This window comes from Phodopus roborovskii, unplaced genomic scaffold (genome assembly GCF_943737965.1).
Source record: "Phodopus roborovskii unplaced genomic scaffold, PHOROB, whole genome shotgun sequence".
Lineage (NCBI taxonomy): Eukaryota > Metazoa > Chordata > Mammalia > Rodentia > Cricetidae > Phodopus > Phodopus roborovskii.
In genome coordinates this window covers 624,621-648,462 of record NW_026126645.1, presented here as the reverse complement: position 1 = coordinate 648,462, position 23,842 = coordinate 624,621, and the positions used below count along the sequence as shown (strand labels likewise).

The window sequence follows — 23,842 nt, the reverse complement described above, 5'->3', positions numbered from 1 at the left end:
GGGGGGTGTACATGTGATGGTTCCTTCAGTGGCATCGTACCCCCGGAGCTGGAGTTATGGGAGACTGAGCTACCCAACATGTGTGCTGGAAATCAAACACAGATCTTCTGAAAGGGTTGCACACACGCTTAACCACTGAGCAATCTCTCCAGCCCCAGGTGCATATTTTTATAAGTTTTCATGTGTCGTTTTACATTAATATTCATATGTATAAATTTCATGCCTTCTATGAAGACTCCCAGAATGTTATCAATGGAGGGATATATCCTATTCACTTCATTTTGCAGTACTTGGGATTGAATGGAGGGCCTCATGCAAAGCTACAATGAGTTATATTACCAGTGTGTCTGTTTCTCTGGCTGACACTCTACCACTGAACTTTGTCCTCGACCCTTAGATTTGAAACACTATTTTAACTACTTCTAAAAGAAGTCGATTTTAAAACTGCTCTTTAATCCCTCAAAATGCCAAATATGTATATATTTGCGCACACACACACACAGACACACATGCACACACACACTCAAGAATCTTCACACACAGACATACGTGCATGCACACAGACACACATGCGTGTGCGTGCATTCCCAACAGCAATTCTTCCCTCAGGTCAAAGTAAAACAAGAGCCCCCCTGCTCCACAGCATCTGCTCAGCACCCTGCAGTTTCCTTCAGAAAAACCTCCTTGCGAATGGGGACACCCCTTACACACACACACACACACACACACACACACACACACACACACACACACACACCCTGAGCAGGATAAAAAAAAAACCGAGGAAGCTGTTGCCATAGTCACTTTATTACATCTAGGACCTATCAGGGACCAGACACCAGCCTTACCTCCAGCCCCACTCAGCTCCCTGCTTTGCACCTCTGAGTCTGGGCACAGGTGTCCCCTTTTGTCTAATGCCCTAAACTCAGTCAGCAAACTCCTACTCACTCTCCCCAGCCTGAGGTTCTGAATAAGCCAGGCAGTGCTCATTAGCCTGGCCTCTGAACTTCCTTTGACAGTTCCTTAAGGTGCCAAAGCCTGGAGTCCTGGGAAACAGCTAAGGAGACAGAACTCAGAATCACTCGTGAGAGTATGGGAGAGAAGCTTGAAGGAGTATGCAGGCCAGATGTGAGGCTTAAGGCTGGGGCTGTCATGAAGGGTTATGGGCAGTAGACTCTGGAACCCAGTGATTAAAATGTTACCCACCCTTCTGGCCTGTTTATTTCCCCTCCACCAGTGAAATGTGGCAGACTCCCTCTCAGCTCAAATCTGACCCTGACCAGTCTCAACCCCCACCTAACAACCTGGAAACCCCAAACCAGGGTGCTGACCAAAGCTGAACCCTAACCTTTATCCCTGATAGGAGGCAAGGGCGGGAAGTCAGGAAAACCCACTCCCTCATCTCTTCTCTTCCCAGGGCAGGGAACTGGCTAGGGATTGTGCAGCTCCCAGCCAATCCCCAGGTCCAAGGATCGGCTAGCACCACCTTGGCCATTGAGCTTGTAGGCAGGGAGTCATGGCCCGCCAGATACAAACAACTTTACCAGGCCTTGTTCCCATCTGGAGCCAAGTCCAGGCCTTTGTCCCTAGCGCCTTCTCTCACCCTGCCGGCTCCGCCCACCCTGCTTTCACTTAGTCTTCTGACGGAGTTTGCGCCTCACTAGCTGGCTGAGGAGCAAGGCAGTGAGGATGCTGCTGCCCACGGTGAGCAGAAAGAGGCCGGAGAAGTTGTGGGGCCAACGGGCATGCAGAGGCTCATAGATGGGCCTCCGGGCCTGATAGTCCAATGTCACTGCCTCTAGCTGGGCCAACGTGCACAGCACCAAAAAGACATGGAAAACTTGGTGTCCCTGCCCAAAGATGTGGCAGCTGCCGGGGAACCAACTCTCCGGCATGACGGTGGAGAAAAACGCAGCAGCCAGAAGAAAGAAAACCACCTGGCACTTGTGATAAAGAAGAGCGGGGTCATCCTCGGCGGGGAGAGGGGACACTATGATGCGGTGCACCACGGGACTGATGTCCAGCGCATAGGCCAGCGCCGAGGGCACCTCCTGGCAAGTGCGGCCCAGCAGGCCCGGCTTCTGGCTGTACTTGTTGTAGCAGGACCCAGCACAGGAAAGCCAGGCCAAGAAGGCAGCGGTGGGCAGGAAGATGGCCTGCACCTGGGCATGCCAGGTAGGCTCGATGGCATAGTAGAAGTGTGCCAGGGCACTGCCAAACTGGTACACGGCTACGCCCACGTAGTCCAGGAAGAAGAAGCTGTAGTGCCAAAACTCTGACTTGGCCTGCAGGAGGTGCGCCAGGGCACTGAAGGAGAGGTAAGTGAAGGAGGCCAGGACGATGATGAAGAGGGGCAGGGCGTGCGGGTCTTCCCAGAAGTCCACGCTCCCCACCAAGATGACCAGGCGCAGCAGCAGTGCCAAGGCCGCCAGCAGGTGAGTCCACACGTTCACAGCCTCGTTGTGCTGCTGGAACAGTGTGCGGAAGTAGAAATACCAGGTCTGATGCAGCGGCCGGTAGCCAGCATAGATATAGGGCTTCCAGAAGAGAGGTGGCACCTCAGCCCGGTCCACTGTGAACACGGGCTCAGGCTGCAGAGGCTTCTGGCCCACGTGCCACAGGCTGGACAGCAGGTGGCTGAACTTCTGCGCTACTGCCATCGCCATGTCTGGGTCCCGGGCAGGAAACTAGAGGAAAGGTCAGGGCACAGTCAAGAGTCCTTCTCTACCTGGGACTTGGATGCCCCCAGACTTCCTCCCTTCTCCCATACCCTGTCCTTAGGCTGAGTTTGAGAACCAAAGAGCGATGCTTATAAAAAGGCAAGTTCTCTTCCCTGGCTTTCAGAAGGGGGCCTGACATAGTATGTGCTCATTGTAGGAATCTAGCAGAGCCACTGTGTCTAGGCTAAATCACGAGAGTGAACAGCCATTTGCTAGAAGTACTTCAACCTTGAAGAATCATTGTGGGAAAATGGTGATTGTTTTCCATAATTGGTAGGATGGTTTTCTGAAGGGGTCGTGACAGCCTTTGCATGACTTGGATCACAAGACACTTCTGGCACCCCTAAAGCTCTTGGGTTATTGTGTACTGCAATTAGTACACAATAAGGACTTAAGTAGCAGGGTCTGTGATGCTTTCCTTTACAGAGGCATATGAATTAGACTAGGGACCTTGGTATGCAGAAATACTTTACCCGAGAAACAACATTGTGTTACAATCAATAAATATTCAGGGTTCAGCCCATCAGAGGCTTGACCTTCCTGCTGACCTCTCTCACCCACCAACTCATGCAATGCAGGACACCCGACACACAGTGCATGTGGAAGGACCTCATCCATTCATAACTTCCTTTCCAGGCCAGTTGCCACACAGCAACCCCAGGAGATGGGACAGGCTCGTTCAGCATGTGATGTTGTGCCACCATGACCTTATTAACAGACCCGACAGCTTCCACCCACGACCCATCCAGAGCAGCCTGGGACTCCCCTGACCACACCCACCCCACACACCGCATGATCTGCTCCTACTTCCTTCTCCAGCCTAGCCACAGTGTACCACATTCCTTATCACAGCCACGCCAGACTTGTGCAGCCACTGCCTCATGTCACACTTTGCACAAGCTGTTCTCTCTACTGACTGAGACTCCTCCCCATCTTGCCAACTAGGCAAACTCCTATTCACGCCTCAAAACCTATTTCTTCTTTGTTCCCCTGACCTCTCTGCTTGACTGCCTACCATCAAACTCAAACATCTCAAGGGTGTTAATTGTATGGCTGTGAGCTCAGAGGCCGGGCAGTCTGTCTCCATACTTCATGGACTTCCAGTGTGCCTCGAGCGGCTCGCACTATTTTCTAAATGAAAGAACAGCATGATACATTCTGGTAGCACTTCAAGAGCCACTTTTCCTGAGAGAAGTCTCAGGAGTCAGTCCTATAGAATTGTCCCTTGCTGGGCAGTGGTGGCACATGCTTTTAATCCCAGTATTCAGCAGGCAGAGGCAGGTGGATCTCTGTGAGTTCGAGGCCAGCCTGGGCTTACAGTGAGTTCCAGGACAGTCTCCAAAGCTACACAGAGAAACCCTATCTCAAAAAACAAACAACAAAAGACTATAGAATCGCCTCTTTACCTCAGCCCAGCCAGTCTCCTCTCTGTTGCCCTTGGATCCTCATCCCTGATAAACCAAATTTAATCCTCCTAGAACTCAAAGCTTGACTGCCCCATCCTGAGACCCACCTAGCCTATGTCACACCCCAAACCAACTTCCTTTCTTTTTAATTCCTCTTTATTGTTGAGGTACCTGCTACTGTACTGGGGTATGAACTCACAGACTGTGGCAACATGCACAGGGCCTGCGCAACTGTAAGCCAGATCAGGGTGAACCCTGGGAGGGGAAGCGCTGGGGGGGGGGGAGAACACAGCCCCACCTCCCTAACCCAGAAGCTATCTCCAGTTGATAGCTGCTCACAAAGAAAATATTTCTTTTCGCCAATGGAGTCCCCAGTGGAGTCTCACTAGGTTTACAAACCACCCCTAGGGACAGGCCATGTTCTTGCAGTAGATGGCCAAACAAACTCAATGGCTTTTTTTTTTTTTTTTTGGAACCCTACATATAGTTTGCTTATATATTATGGTTTCTGATTTTATTTTTTATGAGTTATCTGTGTGCGAATGTGTGTGCGTGTGTCTCAGCATCTATTATGTGTTTCTTGTGATTTCTCTTTAGCTCTTTCCTTTTCCTGTTTGTATGTTTTGTCCTAGTCTGGCTTGTTTGTTTACCTTATTATTAATATTTTAGATGCTTGCTTGTGTTCTAATAAAAGAAAGAAAGGGTGTGGTTTGGGGGGGAGTGGGTTGGATATGGAAGGAGTTGGGGGAGGGGAAACCATAATCAAAATACACTGTACAAAAAAAAGATATATTTTCAATAAAAAAAGTATTTCCTCTATGACAAAAAGAGAAAGAAAGAAAGCGAGAGAAAGGAGAAAGGAGGAAACACACTGGCGATCAGCATTCCTTCCTTTCTGTTTCCTGACTGTCGCTGCAATCTAACTGGCTGCCGCCACTGTGCCTTCTGGACCATGAAGGACTGTTACCCTCAGACTGTGAGCCAAAATAATCCCCCCTCACTTTGGTTGCTTTTGTCAAGTACTTTGTCACAGAAAAGAGAAAATAAGTAATATTTGAGACATAGTGGCGGACTACACGTCACTCATTTCATAAACCCAGCACATTTCCCTGGCACCTGCTGCTTAATGCTGGTTTATCATCTGTGCTGGTTTTATGTCAACTTGATACAAGCCAGAGTCCTCAGAGAAGAGGGAGCCTCAATTGCGAAAATTCCCCTACAAAACTGGGATGTAGACAAGCCTACAGGGCATTTTCTCATTCAGTGATCAATGGGTGAAGGCCCAGCCCATGGTGGGCGGTGCTATCCCTGAGCTGGTGGTCCTGGGTTCTATAAGAACACAGGCTGAGCAAGCCAGTAAGCAGCACGCCTGCATGGCCTCTGCATCAACTCCTGCCTCCAGGTTCCTGCACCGTGTGAGTTCCTGTTCTGACTTCCTTTAACTGTAAACTTCGATGTCTGATGTGAAAACATAATCCAAATAAACACTTTCTGTTAGGACGTACCATACATACATTTTTAATATTGTTCGAGATATTGTACCTATACAACTCATTTAACAATATAATGCAAATGTCTAGTCCTTAATAATTATTATTATTATTACAAACTAGGATAATAAATGCAGGTTAGTGGTCACCTATTACAATCAAACTTGAAGTCATAATAGGTGTGTTTTCAAGGTCAAACAGATATTTTAGATAGACAGGTTGTCTTCAAACACTTTAGAGATCTACAGAATATGGATTTAAAATGTTTTAAGAACAGAATTTAAGATGTTTTAATAATATAGGTTCTTTTTTTTTTACGACAATGAGACATGTCTGCTCCTGGCAGCACCAATCTACTTCAGAGAAGATGATGGACATCGAAGAAATTCCATAGAGTTTACTTTCTTTGTGGAAAGTAAGTCACTACACAAGAAACTGTCCTTGCCTCAACTACTGACAATTATGCTGTCCAAATTGGACAAACAGGACACAAAAGAGTGTGATTGCCAAACCTTGCCAAGACAAGGCATGACAGCCCTTCAAAAAATCCTACTTCATAGAAAACTCTGTTAAATATTCTAGTCCTATAGGCCAAAAATGGGTGCCCCAACATTACAGAGGAACTCTGAGTGACTGTCCAGGCATCCAGCTGTTTCTGTCATTTCTCACATTTTTTTGGAAGTTGCTTACTTACTCAGTTAATATTTCTTTCTCAGGGGCTGGAGAGATGGCTCAGTATTTAAGAGCACTGACTGGTCTTTGGGAGGACCTGGGTTCGATTACCAGCACTCACATGGCTGCTCACAACTGTCTGTAAGTCCAGTTCTAGGGGACCCAACACCCATGGCAAAACACCAATGCACATAAAATAAAAATAAATTTTAAAAATATATTATTTCCTTCTCAGGCCTCTGAGGGAGTTGAAGACTAGTTAGTTATAGTTTTCCTTGTTTACCAGATACAGAAAAGAAACTCACTAAAGAGGTCTAAAATGTAAAAGGTTGAGAGACATTGAAAGATAATTTTGATAATGCAAATTAGAATAGAAAGTGAATCAGGTACAGCCTTTGGGCTCACCAAGATAAAATAATATGAACTATTTTCTCTGAATTTGTCAAATGCAAATAAACTAGACATTGCTGATGTATTTATTGCCTTATATATTGTATAAAGTTACTTATATATATAGTTTTTCTTAGTTATAATCTTCTTTCTTATTTTAAACAAAAAAGGGGAAATGTAGTGATATTTTGTTTGTGATCTAACAAATACAGCTTGGCTGAAGATCAGAGTATGTAGCTAACCACATTAGTTAGCCACAGACACCAGGGAATGATAGCACACAACTTTAATCCCAACACTTGGGAGGCAGAGGCAGGTGCATCTCCGTGAGTTCAAGGCCACTTTGGACTACACAAGATTGATCCTGTCTAAAAGGGATAGAGCCAGTTGGTGATGGCTCACACCTTTAATCCCAGCACTTGGGATCACACGCCTTTAATCCCAGCACTAGGGAGGTGGAGACAGGAGTGATATGGCTGGGCAGAGAGAGGAATATGAGGCAGGAGGAGACAGGAGTTCAGGGCATTCAGTCTGAGGATTGCCCATTTGATCTGAGGATTCAGTAGAGGTATGAGGTCTCTCTTGTGGCTGTCTCCTTTATTTCTCTGACCTTTTGGCATTTACCCTGGATTTTTAATATTAAGACCAATTAGAACGCATGCAACACCTTTCCTCACCAAGTTGCTTGGGCCATGGTGTTCATCATAGCAATGGTAAAGCTGACATCATCATGATTTACTCAAGCATCTCTTGATATCTGCTGGACAACTCCCTCTACAAAGCTTCCTGGACTCAGCAAGCAGGTGTTCTGTCCATGGATCATCAGGTGTCTAACAAGGCCACCTTTGTCCCAGCCATCGTATGTACTGGTGCTTGTGTTCTCACAGCCTCTCCATCACTAACCACCCCCAACCCAAAGGATTCATGCACAGTTCAAGAGCTTGAATAGTGGCATTAGGTCCTGCCCCAAGCCTGCTCTCCCTCCCTAAATTCCGACTAAACTTCTTCAAGAGTTCCATCATGAGGCAGAGGTGGGCAGAGCACTGTGAGTTCAAGGCCAGACTGGTCTACAGAGAGTTCCGGACAGCCAGGGCTACATAGAGAGACCGTTTTGGGGGGGAGGGGAAAAGTTCAGTCATGCACCACTACACCTGGGGACTCCTTGGCCGCGCAGAGCACGGGGCTCTTCAGCTTCCTTCATCCCTGCGAGCCTGACTCGGGGCAGACTCAAGAAGCAGGTCTTTTAGATGGGTTCTTAACAAGGACTATTAACAACTTCCACCTAAGGCTGTCCCTCCTCCCAAGAGACTGCACTTCAGCCGTAACACTTGGGCCTCCGTTCATGCCCTCCATGTATGCAGGGGCAGACTAGGCCTTAGAACACATCTTGTGTGGCTCACAAGGAAACTAGACCTTGGTGTTCCCTCCTAGACAAACACAACCAGCACAGCAAGGTGTCCATTCTGCTATGGAACAGTGAAGCTGGAGGGAGCCATGTACACCTAGTCCCTGTGATCTGTTAAGTTTACTCCTAGCCTCCATCTCCCATTCCTGAAACTCCCTAAGGCATGAGAACACATCAGAGGCTCTGAGACATTCTACTGCAAAGTGTACTTAGCTTTGTTGAACCTACGTGTGCCAAGTTTACATGACTTATGCTTCCTGTCCCAGTCATGAGAGTCAGTTGAAATCAAACAGCTGTTTGTTGCAATCGATCTTTTTTCCTTCTTCTTTCTGTTTTTCAAGACAGGGTTTCACTGGGTAGCCCTGGCTGTGCTGGAGCTCACTCCGTAGATTAGGCTGGCCTTGAACTCAGAGATCTTGCTTGCCTCTCAAGTGCCACCCAGCATAACCAATTCTTGTAACTTCCCTGGGAGGTAAGTCTTACCTAGTAACACTCATTTTGTTGCTCAGATGGTACAATCTAAGGGAGAAGAGATTCTTATTCAAGGGGAGAGGGGGGAAGATGCATGCCTGTAGGTACCCAGTGCTCTGCCTGCACATCTGGACATTTATCAACTTTTCTGCTGCTGACCCGCCTCCTGTGACATCCACCTGCACCTCCAGAACAATGCTGCTAAATACCAATCAGAAGCATGCAGTCTGGGCTTGTATAAGTTAATTCCTTAGGCTTCTAGTCTCCCTCAGTCCCAGTCTCTTGATCTATACCAGGGAAGCCCTCCCTGGCTCACAGCCACCCTTCAAGAGAGGGACAATACCAGCACACAACCCCCATATACCTAGACATGGTGGGCCCTAAACACGGAATCCAGAGGCAACATTCTAAGGGTATAAAGGCCCCATGGCTTGATTTCTGTTAGAACCCTGGCAGAGGCACTACTCCATATAAATAGCTCTGTCTTCAGGGTTAGGCCCCACCCTCTGGATCTACAGAGACCTCAAACTCAGAGGAAAGGAGGGAACAAGGGCAGAGGTCAAGCCTGAACAAGATGGGAAGGGGTGATCCAGAGAGATCCTAGCATCCAGAGGGATCTGCCCATCCAGCAGCCAAGCCTTGCCTGTCCTGGACAGCTGGCCCAGCAAACTGCCGCAGCACCCCACCCCGACTAGGCCTCTCAGATTGCACTGGATACCTGGGGGTGTTTCTCTGCAGCCGGGGCCAATGACATCTGCTGTGCAACTGTAGGCCTAAGTGGCACTTGCACAGGTGAGAGACACTAGGAGTGGGTTTCCAAGGGCCTGGAAGTGTCTTGTGTGATGTCACAGGAGGGTAGGACTAATGATACCTCTTTACTCCCTTTCTCTCTGACCCCCACACCAGTAAAAACCAGGCTCAGCCACAAACAACATCTGTTCCAGACAGTATACTGCTATCTGAAAAGCTGTGACTTACCCAAGATCACCCAAGAAAGGAAGAGCCAAGAGCTGGTACCAAGTGGCTGGGATCTGGGAGATGGATGTCAGATGCACTTGGCAGGTCCCTATCTTGTATTCAGAGGGAATTACAGGGAAAGATAAGAATAAAAAGGGGGCAAGGCAGTGGTGGAACACACTCCCAGCACTGAGGAGACAGAGGCAGTCAGATCTCTGTGAGTTCGAGACCAGCCTGGTCTACAAGAGCAAGTTCCAGGACATGTTCCAAAGCAATACAGAGAAACCCTGTCTTGGGGGGGAAAAGTGGCAGCAGTGTGTGTGTGTGTGTGTGTGTGTGTGTGTGTAAGTGGCCACTTCCTTAGGCTTGTTGGAAGATGAGCTTTAGGGACAATCAAATGTGACACTAGATCCCATAAAACACAAGCTCCGTGACCTTGGGCCACTGACTGACTCTCTGGTTTTTAGCTCCCTTGTGGGGCTGACAAAATTACACATCTTGTAGAATGCTACAGAGATTTAAAGGACTTGAACTCAGTCTGAACACTATTGAGGGACTCAGTAAATCACAGCTGCCATGTTTAGAGTGGCTAGAGAAATACCCAGCCTGAGATTAGCTTGTTGGGCTCTTTAAAAATCCGTCCTTGGAATGCATGTGTGGCCTAGCAGGTGCAGGGCCCAAGGTCCCACCCTAGCACCACAACAAAAACAAAAACCTATCTGAGCCAATGGATTTCGGTGGGGTAGAGGGGTGAGGGGGAGGGACACAGGGACAATATGTTAACTGTATCCTAGCCTAGTTTGACAGCTCCCACCTATAATTTCAGCACCTGGGAAGTGGAGGCAGGGGGATCAGAAGTCCTTGGCAAGAACAATGCCAGCCTGGGCTGCACAAGACCATCTTGGGGAGCGGGGTGATTAGTTGTCTCCTGAAACATTTACCTGATCCTTGGGGACATATCTAAGGACCAGGGAAACTAGAGTTTGGACTCCTGAGGACACAGAACTATTTAATAATTAAATTGTCCTCAGCACAGAACATTCAGGTTGACACTCTTCTGGATTCCACAGACCCAGAGAAGGTGGCTGGGAAGTGACATCCCCAGGAAAGGAGCCTTAACTCCAACTATCCTGTCATGGAGCTGAAGGACACCAGAGGGTAAAGTGTGCAAGCAGGCAGGCCAAAAGATTGCAGCCTTGGACTGAAAGAACATCTCAGTAGCCTAAGAGTGTGTGCTGCTCTACCAGAGGATCTGAGTTCGGTTCCCAGTACCCACAGACTCACAACTGCCTATGACTCCAGCTCCAGGGGATCTGATGCCCTCTAAACTCTATTGGCATCTGCACTCACATGTGCACAAACCACATGCAGAGATTCACATAATTGTAAAGAAACCAGATATACACCCAGTCTGGAGAGATGGCTCAGAGGTTAAGAGCACTGGCTCCTCTTCTGAAGGCCCTGAGTTCAATTCCCAGCCCCCACATGGTGGTCATAACCATATATATAACAACCATCTGATGCCCTCTTCCTGGTGTGCAGAGATACATACAGGCAGAATGCTGTATACACAATAAATAAATAAATCTTAAAAATAAATAAATAAAAAAGATATATGCCCTGGCCTGGGCAGGCATAGGTTGCCAAGAGGAAGTGGGAATTCTGGTCCTCCCATCCCCCCCAAGCCTACTGACTCATATTCCCCTTTTCCTAAACCCCAGGCCCCCCTCTTCACCTTCTCTTCCACGGCTTGCCAACCCTAATTCCTCCTGGAGATCTCATACCTCCCGGCGGTACCCTCTGGCTGGCTGCAGCTCATCAGGAGAAAGTGGGCTACCTACCCCCACCCCCACGCTCAGGTTTCACCCAGTGCTTTCTAACCTGCACCCCCCCCCCCGCCATCCCCACAGAACAGGGAACACAGGGAAGGATGGGATGCCTGCTCTGCTGTTTCGCCCACACAGATGTCTATGGAGGGAAGACAGGCAAAAGGCCACCGCCTGAAGGGTGGACGACTACTACTAAACAGAAGCCAGAACTCCAGGTTTTATGTGGCCACGGAATCTGAGGTCTGGAACTTACCAGCTTGGTAACCTTGTGAAGAGTTCCTTAATCTCTCTGAGCTGGTTTCGTCAGAGGCTTAAAGGAGTTACCACTGGGCTCTTATAAAAAAATGTCACTGCTTGCCGGCCGTTGGTGGTACACACCTTTGATTCCAGCACTCGGGAGGCAGAGGCAGGTGGATCTCTGTGAGTTCGTTTGAGGCCACCCTGGTCTACAGAGTGAGTTCCAGGGCAGGCTCCAAAGCAACACAGAGAAACCCTGCCTCAAAAAAATAAAAACAACAATAAAAAGTAATTGATTGATGCTCGATGTTGGCTGGCACTGGCTGTTATTTTTGCTGGGCTCTCCTTGCTCATCTGCATAAGCCTGGTGGCTTGGACAAGCCCTTTCCACTCTGGTTCCTTTTTTTTTTTTTTAATCACCTACTTCAAAGTGTCCTAAGGCCCTGTGTCAGCTCCTCAGGAGTTACTTTAGGCCTACTATGCTCTGGGAACTAGTGCTTTGACAATGATGAGCTCTTTAGCGTGGTTATCCCCTAGCCTTTGGTGCTTCAGGCCTCACTAAGGAACCAGGGTCAGCAGGCTCGGTCATCCCTGCCCTTCACCTCTTTGCCATGCACAGCATTCCCTGTTGCTTTGTGGACCCTGACAGTTCAGCACATTCTCTTTAAGTCTATTTTATCTTGCCATGGAGAGCAAAGTTTGACCTCATTAGATAAAGAAAATAGAGTCACGATCCAGAAATTACCGTGTACAAATGTCATCTTTGTTCCCCCTTTTGTCCCTTGATTTCTTCCTATTTATGGGTGTGTGTACGTGTGCATGCACGCCCATGCTTATGCACGAACGCCCACATGTGGGTCTATGTGGAGGTCTTCCTCTGTCATGCTCTGCCTTGTTTTAAGGTAGGGTCCTCTCTCTGAATCTGGAGCTCTCTTGTTTGACTGGACTGACTGGCCAGTGAGCCCCTAAGGGACCTCCCCCCAGTCCTGGTGTTACAGGCTTTTCCTGTGGGTGGGTGCTAGCGATCTGAACTCAGGCCCTTGTGATTATCTAGCACTTTACTGGCTCAGTCCTCTGTGTCCTTTTCAGAAAAGAATCTCACTATGTTGCTCAGACCGGCCTTCAAATCAAGACTCCCCCGCCTCTGCCTCCTGAATGCTGAGATCAAAGGTTCCTACCGCCATGCACACCTAATATTTTATATTTATGTTAAAAATAAATAAGTAACCCATTTGGGCATGGTGGCCTATGCCTTTAACTCCAGTACTAGGAAGGCAGAAGCAGATGGATCTCTGAATTTGAGGCCAGCCTGGTCTACAGAGCTAGTTCCAGCACAGCCAGAGCTACACAGAGGAAGCCTGTCTCAACAAACAAACAAAAACAATAAATAACCCTATCAGTTGGGAGGCTGAAGCAGGAGTACTGAGAGTCCCAAGCCAACCTGGCCTCGAAAATAATTTAACTACTTGGAGGCAGAAGGGAAAATCACTTGAACCCAGGAGTCCAAGGCCCATGTGGGAGAAACAGCAAGACTCCTATCTGCAAAAGATAAAAACTAGCAGTAAGTCTAGCCAGAGTTAATATATACTATGAGAGGCAAAGCCTCCAGGGGGTTCCTAAGGGGAAGACAAGGCATGGAGGACCCCCAAATGCTTGCTGTTAGGTGTTCTATTAGTTAGCTACAGTAACTCATTTCCCACATGGTTCAACACAACTTCAAACCTCAGATCTAGCTGGTGATTCAGGCCCAGAGGCAAGATAACAGCAATGTCTAACTCCAGAAGCAGAGCTCCAGTGTGTGAAAGTAGATTGGACAAGCTCTGGCAGGTCTTCAGATCTCTCAGCAACCGGGTCACCTCCCTCTCTGCAAACCAATTCTCCAATTCAGCTCAACCAGTTTAAAGAAAAAGCCCCTCCAGGCCTTCCAGGATGGAACAGAAACCGTCTGTTTGCAACTGTGCTGTGGACCTCCATTTGTACTTAGAAATGTGACCAGAATGGAATTCTTGCCTGGAGCTCAGATGCCCATGGCCCCAAGGAGACTACCCTGAAAGGGAAAACAGCTAGCTGCAGTCACCCAGTAGACGATACGGGACAGGGACAAGAACTGTACCACTGACTGGCAAGGGTTATCTGTGGCAGGGATGGAAGCTGGAAAGGATATCCTCAGGGGACACCTGAGGCACAAAATCCTGCCAGGAGCTTCATTGTGATGTCCCCTGATGTCCAACAAGTATAGGCCAGCCTGGAGAATCCTCCAAACCTCCCAGCACCTGGCCTCAGGCCACCTTGGAGTCTGCAGGAGCTGCTGAGGGAAAATCTCCCAGGTCATGGCTGTGGGTGGTGGGATCATGTCCCCTTCCCTTGCTAGGGCAATCTGGTTTTCCTGACACTAAGGGAAAGGTCCAATATTCTGGCCTGGTGGCCCTCCCACCTCCCTAGAGCTCTCCTCAGGGTTGCCCACCGGATCTGTACCACCCCCCCACACACACACACACACACTTTGGGTGTGATCCTACAGGCCTGCTCCCCTGCCTACCTTCTACAGACTGTATTGAAGTATTCCTTCCCTCCATCCCACCAGCTAGCTCATAGGCCATGCTCTGGTCCTGGTTCTCCTGACCTCCCTGACAAGCTGCCTTTGGTTCCCCCCCATAATCCTTCTGCTCCACCCCCACCCCCCGCTGTTCCTCTCACCCACTCAGGGGTGACCTCGGACTCTGCTTCTTCCTGTCCCCTCCTTGCTGCTGATTCTCCTGGTGGCGCCTCCCAACCCCTACCGGGAGGTGCTCCCCTACATGACTGTCAGGGTCCTGCTGTTCTCGGCCTCGCCCCCTCTTCCGCCACCTGCCCACTTCCGCCACTGGGCACTGCGCACGTGCAAAGCTAGGAGCACACCCCCAAACCCCCCCCCCGTGCCCACAGAAGGACCTTCCAGCCCAGCCCCGGGATCCCCAGGCGGATCCTCACCTGTGGCCAGAGCAGAGCTGAGAGCGGTCTGCTGCGTCCCCGCGTTGGAGCAGCTGATACAAGGGCGGCAGCCACGCCCCAGGCGCGGAGGGCGGCGCTGGGCACCAGGGACTCAGCCGCCTCCGCCAGCCTGAAGCATCCCGCCTAGCGTTATGCAAGCTCGGTCGCATCCCGGGACTTCCTGTGGTCACAGTACAGACTGAAATAGGAGACCCAAAGATCCTAGGCTCGGCAATAGGGCTGCAAACTCCCGCTGAGTTTGCCCACTTCTCCAAAGTGCAGACTTCAATTCAGTGATAGTTGCAAGAGAGTAGAATGCGTGTCCCAGCAAGAGCTCTGAGCTCAACACACCACTCACTCCTCACTGAGCTACTGTAGCTCAGTGAGCTGCTCCCCAAGCTGGGCTCTCTGGCTTCTCAAGGTCTCAACCCATGACCTCGGACAATTCCCCTGTTCTGGTATGTCTAGATCTCTAATGTCAGAACAGCCACTCCCTATTGTCACAACTCTGGCCAGGTGTGGGCACATCCCTGTGCATTTTTAAAGACAGGGTAGGCCTGCCTTCAGTAAATACCGGCTCACAGGGCCTCTCGTGCCCTTTCCTGTGACGTGCAGAGATTCAATCCTAACAAAAATGGAGACCCAGATTGGGTCTTGAGTGCATAGGACCTTACTGATGGAGGCTCTGCTCTTAGTGAGCTCTTGAGTCTGGGATCCTGGCACATTAGCATGATTGGAGCTCGATGCTACTCGAGCTCACCATGTCGTGACCTTGGACAAACCTCTTTGCTCTCTGGGCCTCAGTGTTAGGGAGAGGATAGTACCACCAGCAAGGCTGTTAGGCTTGGAGATCTTTGAAAACTGCAAAATGTGATTTCACTCTGTACTGTGACGAAGCATATAATCTTAATAGAATAGCGTGAAACTTGTCTCTCAACATGTTCAGACAAACCTCCAAATTCCCTAAACCCATGGGGCAAGGTGCCAGGCCTGTCATCCCAGCGACTTTGAGGCTGAGGCAGGAGGATTGTTTGAGCCCAGGAGTTCAAGGCCAGCCTAAGCAACACAGGATGAATAAAAACTAAAGACTTGCCAAGCATCATGGTGCAAGCCTTTGGTCCCAGTACCTTGGAGGCAGACATGGGGGAGCTCAATGTCAACCTGGTCTACATAGTGAGTTCCAGGATAGCCAGGGTTACACAGAGAACATTACTAAAGACCTGGAAGATGGCTTGGATTCAGCTTCCATTTTTGGAAGGAAGGCCAAGCTTAGCTTGCTTTTATTCTTTGTTAATTTTGGTTTGGGTTTTGTTGTTGGTTTTTTTGTTCATTTGTATGTTTGGGTTTTTTTTGTTTTTTTTTTTTTTAATTTGCATTAGTGCTTTGCCTGTAAATATGTTTTGTGTGAGGATATCAGATTTGGAGTTACAGACATTTGTTAGCTGCCCTGTGAGTGCTGGGAACTGAACTCAGGTCCTCTGGAAGAGCAGTCGGTGCCCTTAACTGCTGAGCCATCTCTCCAGCTCCCCACCCCCAATTTGTATGTTTTTAAAGACAGAGTCTCCTGCAGCTTCTGTCTGGAACTCACTATGTAGCAAAGGCTGGCCTAAAACTCCTGATCTCCTGGCTCCATCTCCCAAGTACTGGGCCTGCAGACATAGACCACATCCCCCACAGCTTACATTTAATGTGCTGGGCATGTGGCAAGCATCTAGCCAAACAGTTGCTATGACAACCTCTCTTGATCCAATCAATCCTGTAAAACAGGTACTGTGTTTAACTCACTTTGCAGATGGGGGAAGTGAGCTCAGAGGGATGACAAGGGCCTTCTTGATGATCTTGTCTAAATTTTGAGCATTCCTTTGAGGTGACTGTGACAGCCACCATTTCATGGATAGAAAAGTTGAGCCCTGGAGCCGGGAAAGATGTGTCCCAGCTCTGACAGCTGTAGATGTGTCTGGCCTGGACTCTGGGAAATGGCCCAGGAGGTTTGCTTGGAAGAGAGAAATCATTTAGCCATTACACTCCACTACGGGTATCTGAGAGTCCAATGATTCAGTAAGGACAGTCGTCAGCCATGGGCCCTTGTTGCCTGTCAGCCTCATGAATCCCTTACCTATTCTGTTGGTCTGTGGCATGTTCTGTCATCATATTTGTCAGTGGCTGAGGAAACAGGTCCCAGTGTGCTACCTGGCCAAGGCCACCCAGTTGCCTAGCACTGGGCCTGGATCCAAGGCAGCTCTTATCTGTGGCACAGGGCTTGTATGAAGGAGTAACCCTGGGTGCTTCCTTCACGTGTCCTGATATGCAACAGCTCCTGTTCCCCGCCCAGGCAGCAGGAAAGCAGCACTTACCACAGCTCAGTTTAGGTCACTGGGTGAGACAAGGACTCAGTGTTCCAGAAGCACAGACAGACCTCCTGCCCTCAGAATCCTTTGTGCTCAGGACCACTTGGTGTCATCCAATTGTCTTAGATCCTAGGAACAAGGTCTCCGGTGAGACTGGTTTCCTGGGCCAGCCTCCCTCAAGCCTCTGACAGAATAGGCCTCAGGAGCCAGGCTCTGAACAGGAAACTATCAGGAAAGGTCTTCAAGGCGCTCATGATCAGAGAAAAAATGAATAGGTAGCACCTGTGCCAACCCCCAACAAGGTCCATTCATGAACCCTGCAATGCACCAGCTGTGTTACCGTGAGCGAGTCACATGCCCTCTCTGGATACATCTGCACTAAAAGAGAGGGAGAGGGGCCAGGGGAAGTCAGAGCACAAAGTGTAAGAGTGCATTCCCTCCTCGCATGGGTCTCAGAAACTGAAGTCATGTCCATCAGGCTAAGCAGCAGGCCCCTTTGCCCTCTGAGCTATCTCACCTGCCCAAATGCCTATATTTCACACTCCACTTCCCCATCGACTCTTGCTCCAAATGAGAAAAGAAAGAGTAACCCTGGAAGGTTGAGGCTAGGCTCCAGTGAAGGTTTCTGGCCTCACATACAACAAAGCTGGTATGGGAGACTGTAATTGCAGCCATGCCTGGGATAGGATGAGTTTCCTAGTCGTTGGTCCTCCTGGGACCCCAGAATGAGAGTCCCCAGACCCTCAGGAGCAAATAGGACTTCCAACGGCCAAGGAGCGAAGGCTGAGGACAGCGAGTGAACGAACCAGGAGCTGAGAGCTGGGAGCAAGGTGGGGCTTCTGGAGGACTGAAAAGAGAAATGGCAGGACTCCGGAGAGTGCAGGACAGGTTGGGACTGGGGGGCTTCGATAAGTCATGTGTCCCTATGACAACATGGCTTGGCCTCTTGCCTGGGAATTCCAAAGAAAAATGGCTATAGCGTAGCTTCATTCTGCTCCCTGTAAAGGCCTCCGATGGAGGGTGATGCATCTTCCTGTGGAGGGTGATACATCTCTACGGGTCCAGGTTGGGCGTGTATGCTTCCAGAGCCACTGGATGATGGTGCCAGCTGCCAGAACATCTCCCAGGTACCATGAGCCTGGGCTGGGCACCTTGGGATGGTTGGAAAGGGGAGTGGACCCAGGCAACCTGTTGGTAGAGACTCTCCTTGGCAGGGTGTTCAGGTGCCAGCCCTACAGTGATTGTCTCCAGTGTGGCAAGACACAAGAGTGCTAGATCTCCCTCCTCAGCCGTGGAGGACTTCACCACGTGACTCAGCCACCCCGGCTTTCCTGCCTTGGGGACTGTTGGCTAGTGCAGACAGTTGACACCCTGGGGACACAGTGCTGTCTGGGAGCTTTGGTACAGGCCCTGGCCTCCTGTCTAAATAGAGTTGTGGGCTGAGAGCAAGATGGGTCTTCTGGGGGACTGAAGGGAGAAACATGACAGGACTTTGGAGAAAGTCGGATAGGATGGGACAGGAGTTTCAACAAACCAGGTGTCTCCTGTGACAACATGACTTGGCGTCTTGCCTGAGAAAACCACTCACTCTGTCTGCATGAGAGATGCTCCAGGAATGGACTGCCAGCTATGCAGCAATCTGGGATGGACGACACTCCCTCAACCTGCTTGGGTTCCGGGGTAGGTGGGAGCATAGTGGGAAGGAGATGTGAAGGTACAAAGGCCCAGGAGGCTCCCAGCCCTGTGACCTTTGCACTCCTCATGATGTCCCTTGGGGTGTGTGGGGAGGTGACCTGACATGCCTCAGATGGGACTGGCTGCTGAATATGGAACCTGTGCAAAACCAAAGTGCCAGCCTTAAGATTTCAAGATAGGGACTGTCAGTGCATCTGTCTCTGGTAGTCACACAGTCCCAGAGACTGCCATGCCTGTCTGACCTTCACTCAGCTCTCTATTAAATGTTACCTAATCACAGAGGGCCTACCCACCTCTGAGTCCATCAGGGCCCTCTTCTCCTGGGACGGAAGGACTGATCAGAGGTTCCGGGTGGCACCTAGTCACTGTTGTATCTCAGAACATTCTAGACACCCAGAAAGTACACTGTAGAAATGAATGCAAAGGAAGGAGGAGATCTTCAGGCCTCCAACAGATCTAAGCTTGGGAAAGCAGATAATTGATTACAACTCAGTTACCCAAAGAAGACTGTTTCGAGATTTAAAGTCATTGGGAGTGGGGCTGGAGAGATGGACCAGCAGTTAAGAGCACTGGTTGCTCTTTTAGAGAACCTGGGTTTGATTCCCAACACCCACAGAGCAGCTGTCAACTGTTATCTGTGGTCCTGGGGGTGGGGAATCTTCTGGCCTTTTGGGGTACTGCATGCAATGATTCACAGACAGATACAAAACACTTGTACACATAAGACACATTTTAGTTCCAGGAGTCAGGGCTATATGGTAAGGCTTATCTCCGAAATAAAATTAATATCTTTTTCATAAAGTGGTTGGGAGCATTTTTTTTAAAATGAGTGTTGCTGGGCAGTGGTGGCGCCTATAATCCTAGTACTTGGGAGGCAGAGGTACGCAGATTTCTATGAGTTCAAGGCCAGCCTGGGCTACAGAGCAAGTTCCAGGACAGGTTCCAGAGCTACACAGAGAAACCCTGTCTCAAAAAACAAAACCAAAACAAAAATCTGAGTATCCAATTACAGGAACTGTAAATTATTTTGGTCATGGAACCAGAACCAATCCTCAAGAAGTATCCCAATGGATACCGGAGGCTGAAGGCACAGGAAGCCATTTTCTCTAGAACTAGGGGTCCTACCTTGCGGGGTGTGCTGACCCTTCGTGCACAGTCATTCATCCCCAACCCCTTTGTTCACAGAAATGGTTAAAATCCCTTTAGTGTTTGGAGTTCTCTGTCCCTCTCATTCTTTGATTGTCCACAACCACACACTTACTCCCCCTCTACATATTTCCCTCCACCCCGGAGTTTAACTTCCTGCCTCTCACTTCCGACATCTCACTGCTTCTGATCATTGGTTACAGACAGTACCGCACTGGCTGACCTTTCACCTACATCGTTTTGCTTAAGCCTGGATGTCTGTGGGGCAAAGTCCTAGGAGTAGAAATGCTGAGTTAAAGAGAAATGATTTGGTGCCCTTAGGGCAGAATCTTTCCCCTTTAGTTTGCAGCTTGCATGGCTCCCATGAGTGGGGCTCAATCTCTATCAAAATACTCTGAGGAAGGGTCTGGAAAGATGGTGCAGCACTAAGGGCTTAGTGTCCATGAAGACAGAAGAAAGCACTGGATCCCTGGGAAACAGTTACAGATAAATGGGATCACCCTGTGGGTGCAGAGAATCAACCCAGATTTCCTGCAAGAGCAGCAAGTGCTCTTAACCACTGAGCCACCCCCCACCCCCAGGTCCATCTTTTCTTCCTGTCTTTTTCTCTGTCTGTTCTGCTTTCTTTTGAAATGGGGTCTAGCTTGGGACTCACTATGTAGACCAACTTGGCCTTGAATTCACAGAGGTCTGCCTGCCTCTGCCTCCTGAGTGCTGGGACTATGTGTGTGTCACCATGTCCCGCTGAAGATTTGTTTCTTATTTTTCAGTGTGTAAGTTTGCATGCGTGCGCACGAATGCACATGCAGGTACCCTAGAAGGCTAGCCTTTTCTATTCTAGTTAGACTAATTTCCTAGATCTGGAGTTACAAAGAATTATGAGCCCCTTAGGCCCCAACACGGGGACTAAGAACAGCAGTCAGGCCCTCTGAGGAGCAGTAAGGGCTCTAACCCTTCAGCCATCTCTCCAGCCCCCAAGGGCCAAGGACAAGCTGGGTTGTAAAGCAACAACCCCCAACTGAGATATGTAACCCCCCAGTATATAATCTGTGTGCTGTGAGTCTAAATGTATTTTTCTCTCTGCATGTCTCCCCTCTGAGCTCAGGGAAGATTAAATAGCAAAGACATATAGATGTACGGGGAATAGCAGTGGTGGCGCATGCCTTTAATCCCCGCACTCAGAAGGCAGAGGCAGGCAGATCTCTGAGTTCAAGGATAGCCTGGTCTACAGAGAGAGTTTCAAGACATTCAGTACTACACAGAGAAACCCTGTCTCAAGAAACTCAAAATAAATACATAAAGTAATGGGGACAGAAATGAACTTCCACAATAATTCTTGAAGTTTGAATGAACCAAGAGATATATGTTCACTCACAGTTGAAATCCATCTGGGTGTGGCCCCTGGCTTTGGTCCTCTTTTCCGGATAGGTGAGAGGAATTTAGGGTGTGGATGGAAGTCGACTTCAGCAATCTGGTCTTCATGTGATCCAGGGAATCCCTCTCATTGTGCATGTGAGGAGCAAGGGAAGACAGGAAGACCCAGATTCTAAGCCTTTAATTACTTAAATTGTTTTTTTAAAGCAACTGTATTTGGAGAGGTGTTGTTCTCTCTGCTGCAACAAATCATGTCCTAGTGAGCTGGTCAAGCCAAGTTGCATGGTCTCCTCACTAAGTTCTGAAGGAGAGGAAGGACGTTCAGTGGGAGGAGAAATTACAAGCAGCCATGACTGGATGACTAGCACTCAGAAACAGCTAGACTCTGCCAGGCTCCCTCTCCTACCTAGAAAAGGCCTCTGAGGTTCAGGCCAGGCAAGCATCCTGCCACTCACCTACAAACCCAACCCTAAACAAACAGAATACTTCCCCAGACTCAATGCCTGGTTTCCTGAGGCCTCTCAGAGTTTATGTCAGGCCCTGGGCTCTGAATTCACTGTTTTCCTGTTTGGAACTGAGAGTCCTGGGATCTTTTGTGGGGGGGAAGGGCAAAGTCTGGGAGGACCCTTTGACCAGAGGCAGGCCACAGCTGAGGAAGCAGGGCCCAGAATACAGAGGGCCTGGCCAGCGCCCAGACCACTTGGTGGCAGTTTCTCCACTACGCAGTACAGACTGGCTTCCCTTGGGGACTACCAAGGGACCCACTGAATGAATGGGATCTGGCCTGGGGTGAGGTGGTGCTGAACCTTCTACAGTCCACGTTTCCTAGCACGGATGGTGGTCCTCTTTACTGTTTTCCTCTCTCTAATCTTCGCCTATCTTGCTCTGGAATAGCTCGGGCAGAAGGGAATGTGTCAGCTCCCCTTCCCTTCTCCTCCTCTTTATCAGAGCAGGCTCTCACTCTGTAAGAGTGCTGGTAGCGTAATACTGCTTCTGTTGATCTGGATGGCCATGAACTTACCGTGAACCTCCTGCCGCTGTCTCCAGAGTACTAAGCTGTGGGTCACTCACCGTACCACCAATGCCTGGCTTCAGTCTACTGTCAGAGCAACATCACCCTGTTCTTCGGCTTCTTCTGTTACTTACTTATTATATATGTATAAGTAGGGTTGAAAGTAGCCCAGGCTGGCCTGGAATGCTCTATGTAACTAAGAATGACGGTACACATCTGATCCACCTGAGGCCAACCCCCAAATACTGGGATTTCCAATGTGAGCCACCTGCTCATCTTGGCATGGCCATCTCCATCGTTTCCACACCTTGCTTCCCAGAGCCATTTCCTAAAAGGAAAGGGCAAGATGTAGGAAAAGGATTTCACTGGCCCTGCTGCCCAGTGTGCTTTCTAGCCCTCAGCTTGTGCGTTTACATCCGTCTGCCACAGGAGAGTCTGGCTTGGGCACGGAGATTTCAGAAGACGGATAGCCTCGGCACATAATCACCTTCCTTCTGGAGGTTCTACTGGCCAGCAGCTGGAAGCTGAAGGCAAGAATCAAAGGAGGGAGGGAACAGCTTGTCGATTCAGGCCCAGCTGATACAGCCGGGAGCCCAGGCCCCTTCCTCCCACAGGGACTGATGGAGAACCTCCCTCACCGCCCCCGGGACACGGACACTCACAGGATAGACACAGTCCCCACCCTCCTGGTACACACATTATAATCTGTGGGTTGGGACACAAGAGTCTACATAAGTACCATGATTTTAAAAAGGCAGTGTAGGAACTAGGGAGAGGCTGAGTGGTGGTGATGCACACCTTTAATCCCAGCACACAGGAGGCAGAGGCAGGCAGATCTCTGACTTCCAGGCCAGCCTGGCTACTGAGTGAGTTCCAAGATATCCAGAGCTACCTTCAATGAAGAAAAGAGGGAGAGAGAGAGAGAGAATGTTGGGGGCAGGAGTGGCTATTTTTGAAGGCTCTCCCTCTCTCTTCCAAGAGAGACAGACACACTGTTCCCACCAGCTTGTGACTGGCTGTGCCCTTTGCACATGTTAGGTGGGATCTCTAAACCTCCTTGGAAAATGTAATTCAGCATTTTTACACTCAGCCCCCACCCATCCACAGATGGGTAAACTGAGACACAGCCAGGTTGGTAGTCGATCCCAAGTCTGCCTCAATGTCCTTCTTGTCTTTCATCTTTGGCGTCTAAGGTCCTCTTGCCCAGGCTGTTCCTCGGCCTCGAGGTTACTGCCATCATCACCAGTAAATATTTAAGCACCTAGTGATGGGGATACAGGTCGCCCCAGGTCACCCAAATGGCCTAGAGGGCTGGGCAAAGAGCACAAGCGGAAGAGATATGACTGTTCAGGCAAGGCCTGAACTGAGGCCAGGATGCAACCATCCAGAAACTAACCCTGAGAGCCAAAAAATCCTCAGGTCATCTGCCACCCGGAGGCCAAGGATCAGGAGCCACTAACTAGGGCTCCAACTGTAGCATGGAACCATCTCAGGCCAGTTCTAGATGTTTCTAGACACCCCACTCTGTTTTTGGTTTAGCAATGGGGTCTCACATAGGCCAGGATGGCCTTAAACTACATACCAATGGATGATCCTAAACTTCTGATCCTCCTGCCTCCGCTTTCTGTGTGCCTGGATGATATGCATGCATTTTTTATGTGGTGCTACAACTCAATCCCAGAACTTCGTATGTGTTAGGCAAACATCCCAGCAATGAGGC

General features: G+C 49.4%; 1 protein-coding gene across 5 annotated transcripts; it reads right to left on the bottom strand.

Moving 5' to 3' along the window:
* Positions 1-789: 789 nt before the first annotated feature.
* Paqr7 (progestin and adipoQ receptor family member 7) lies at positions 790-14,903 on the bottom strand. 5 transcript variants are annotated; one of them, XM_051173502.1, is made up of 2 exons: positions 14,548-14,903; positions 790-2,687 (listed from the first exon to the last, which is right to left on the bottom strand). In XM_051173502.1, the coding sequence occupies exon 2, from the start codon at positions 2,664-2,666 to the stop codon at positions 1,629-1,631; it is 1,038 nt and encodes a 345-aa protein (XP_051029459.1). In that variant the 5' UTR covers positions 2,667-2,687; positions 14,548-14,903; the 3' UTR covers positions 790-1,628. The 5 variants fall into 5 exon arrangements, with proteins under 5 accessions (XP_051029459.1, XP_051029464.1, XP_051029461.1 ...); XM_051173507.1 differs by lacking the exon at positions 14,548-14,903 and adding an exon at positions 14,376-14,437; XM_051173504.1 differs by lacking the exon at positions 14,548-14,903 and adding an exon at positions 14,275-14,410.
* Between the last annotated feature and the right edge of the window lie 8,939 nt (positions 14,904-23,842).

What these genes read in the sequence shown, in the direction of transcription:
- Paqr7 (XM_051173502.1), bottom strand. Translation starts at nt 2,666, where the DNA reads ATGGCGATGGCAGTAGCGCAGAAGTTCAGCCACCTGCTGTCCAGCCTG.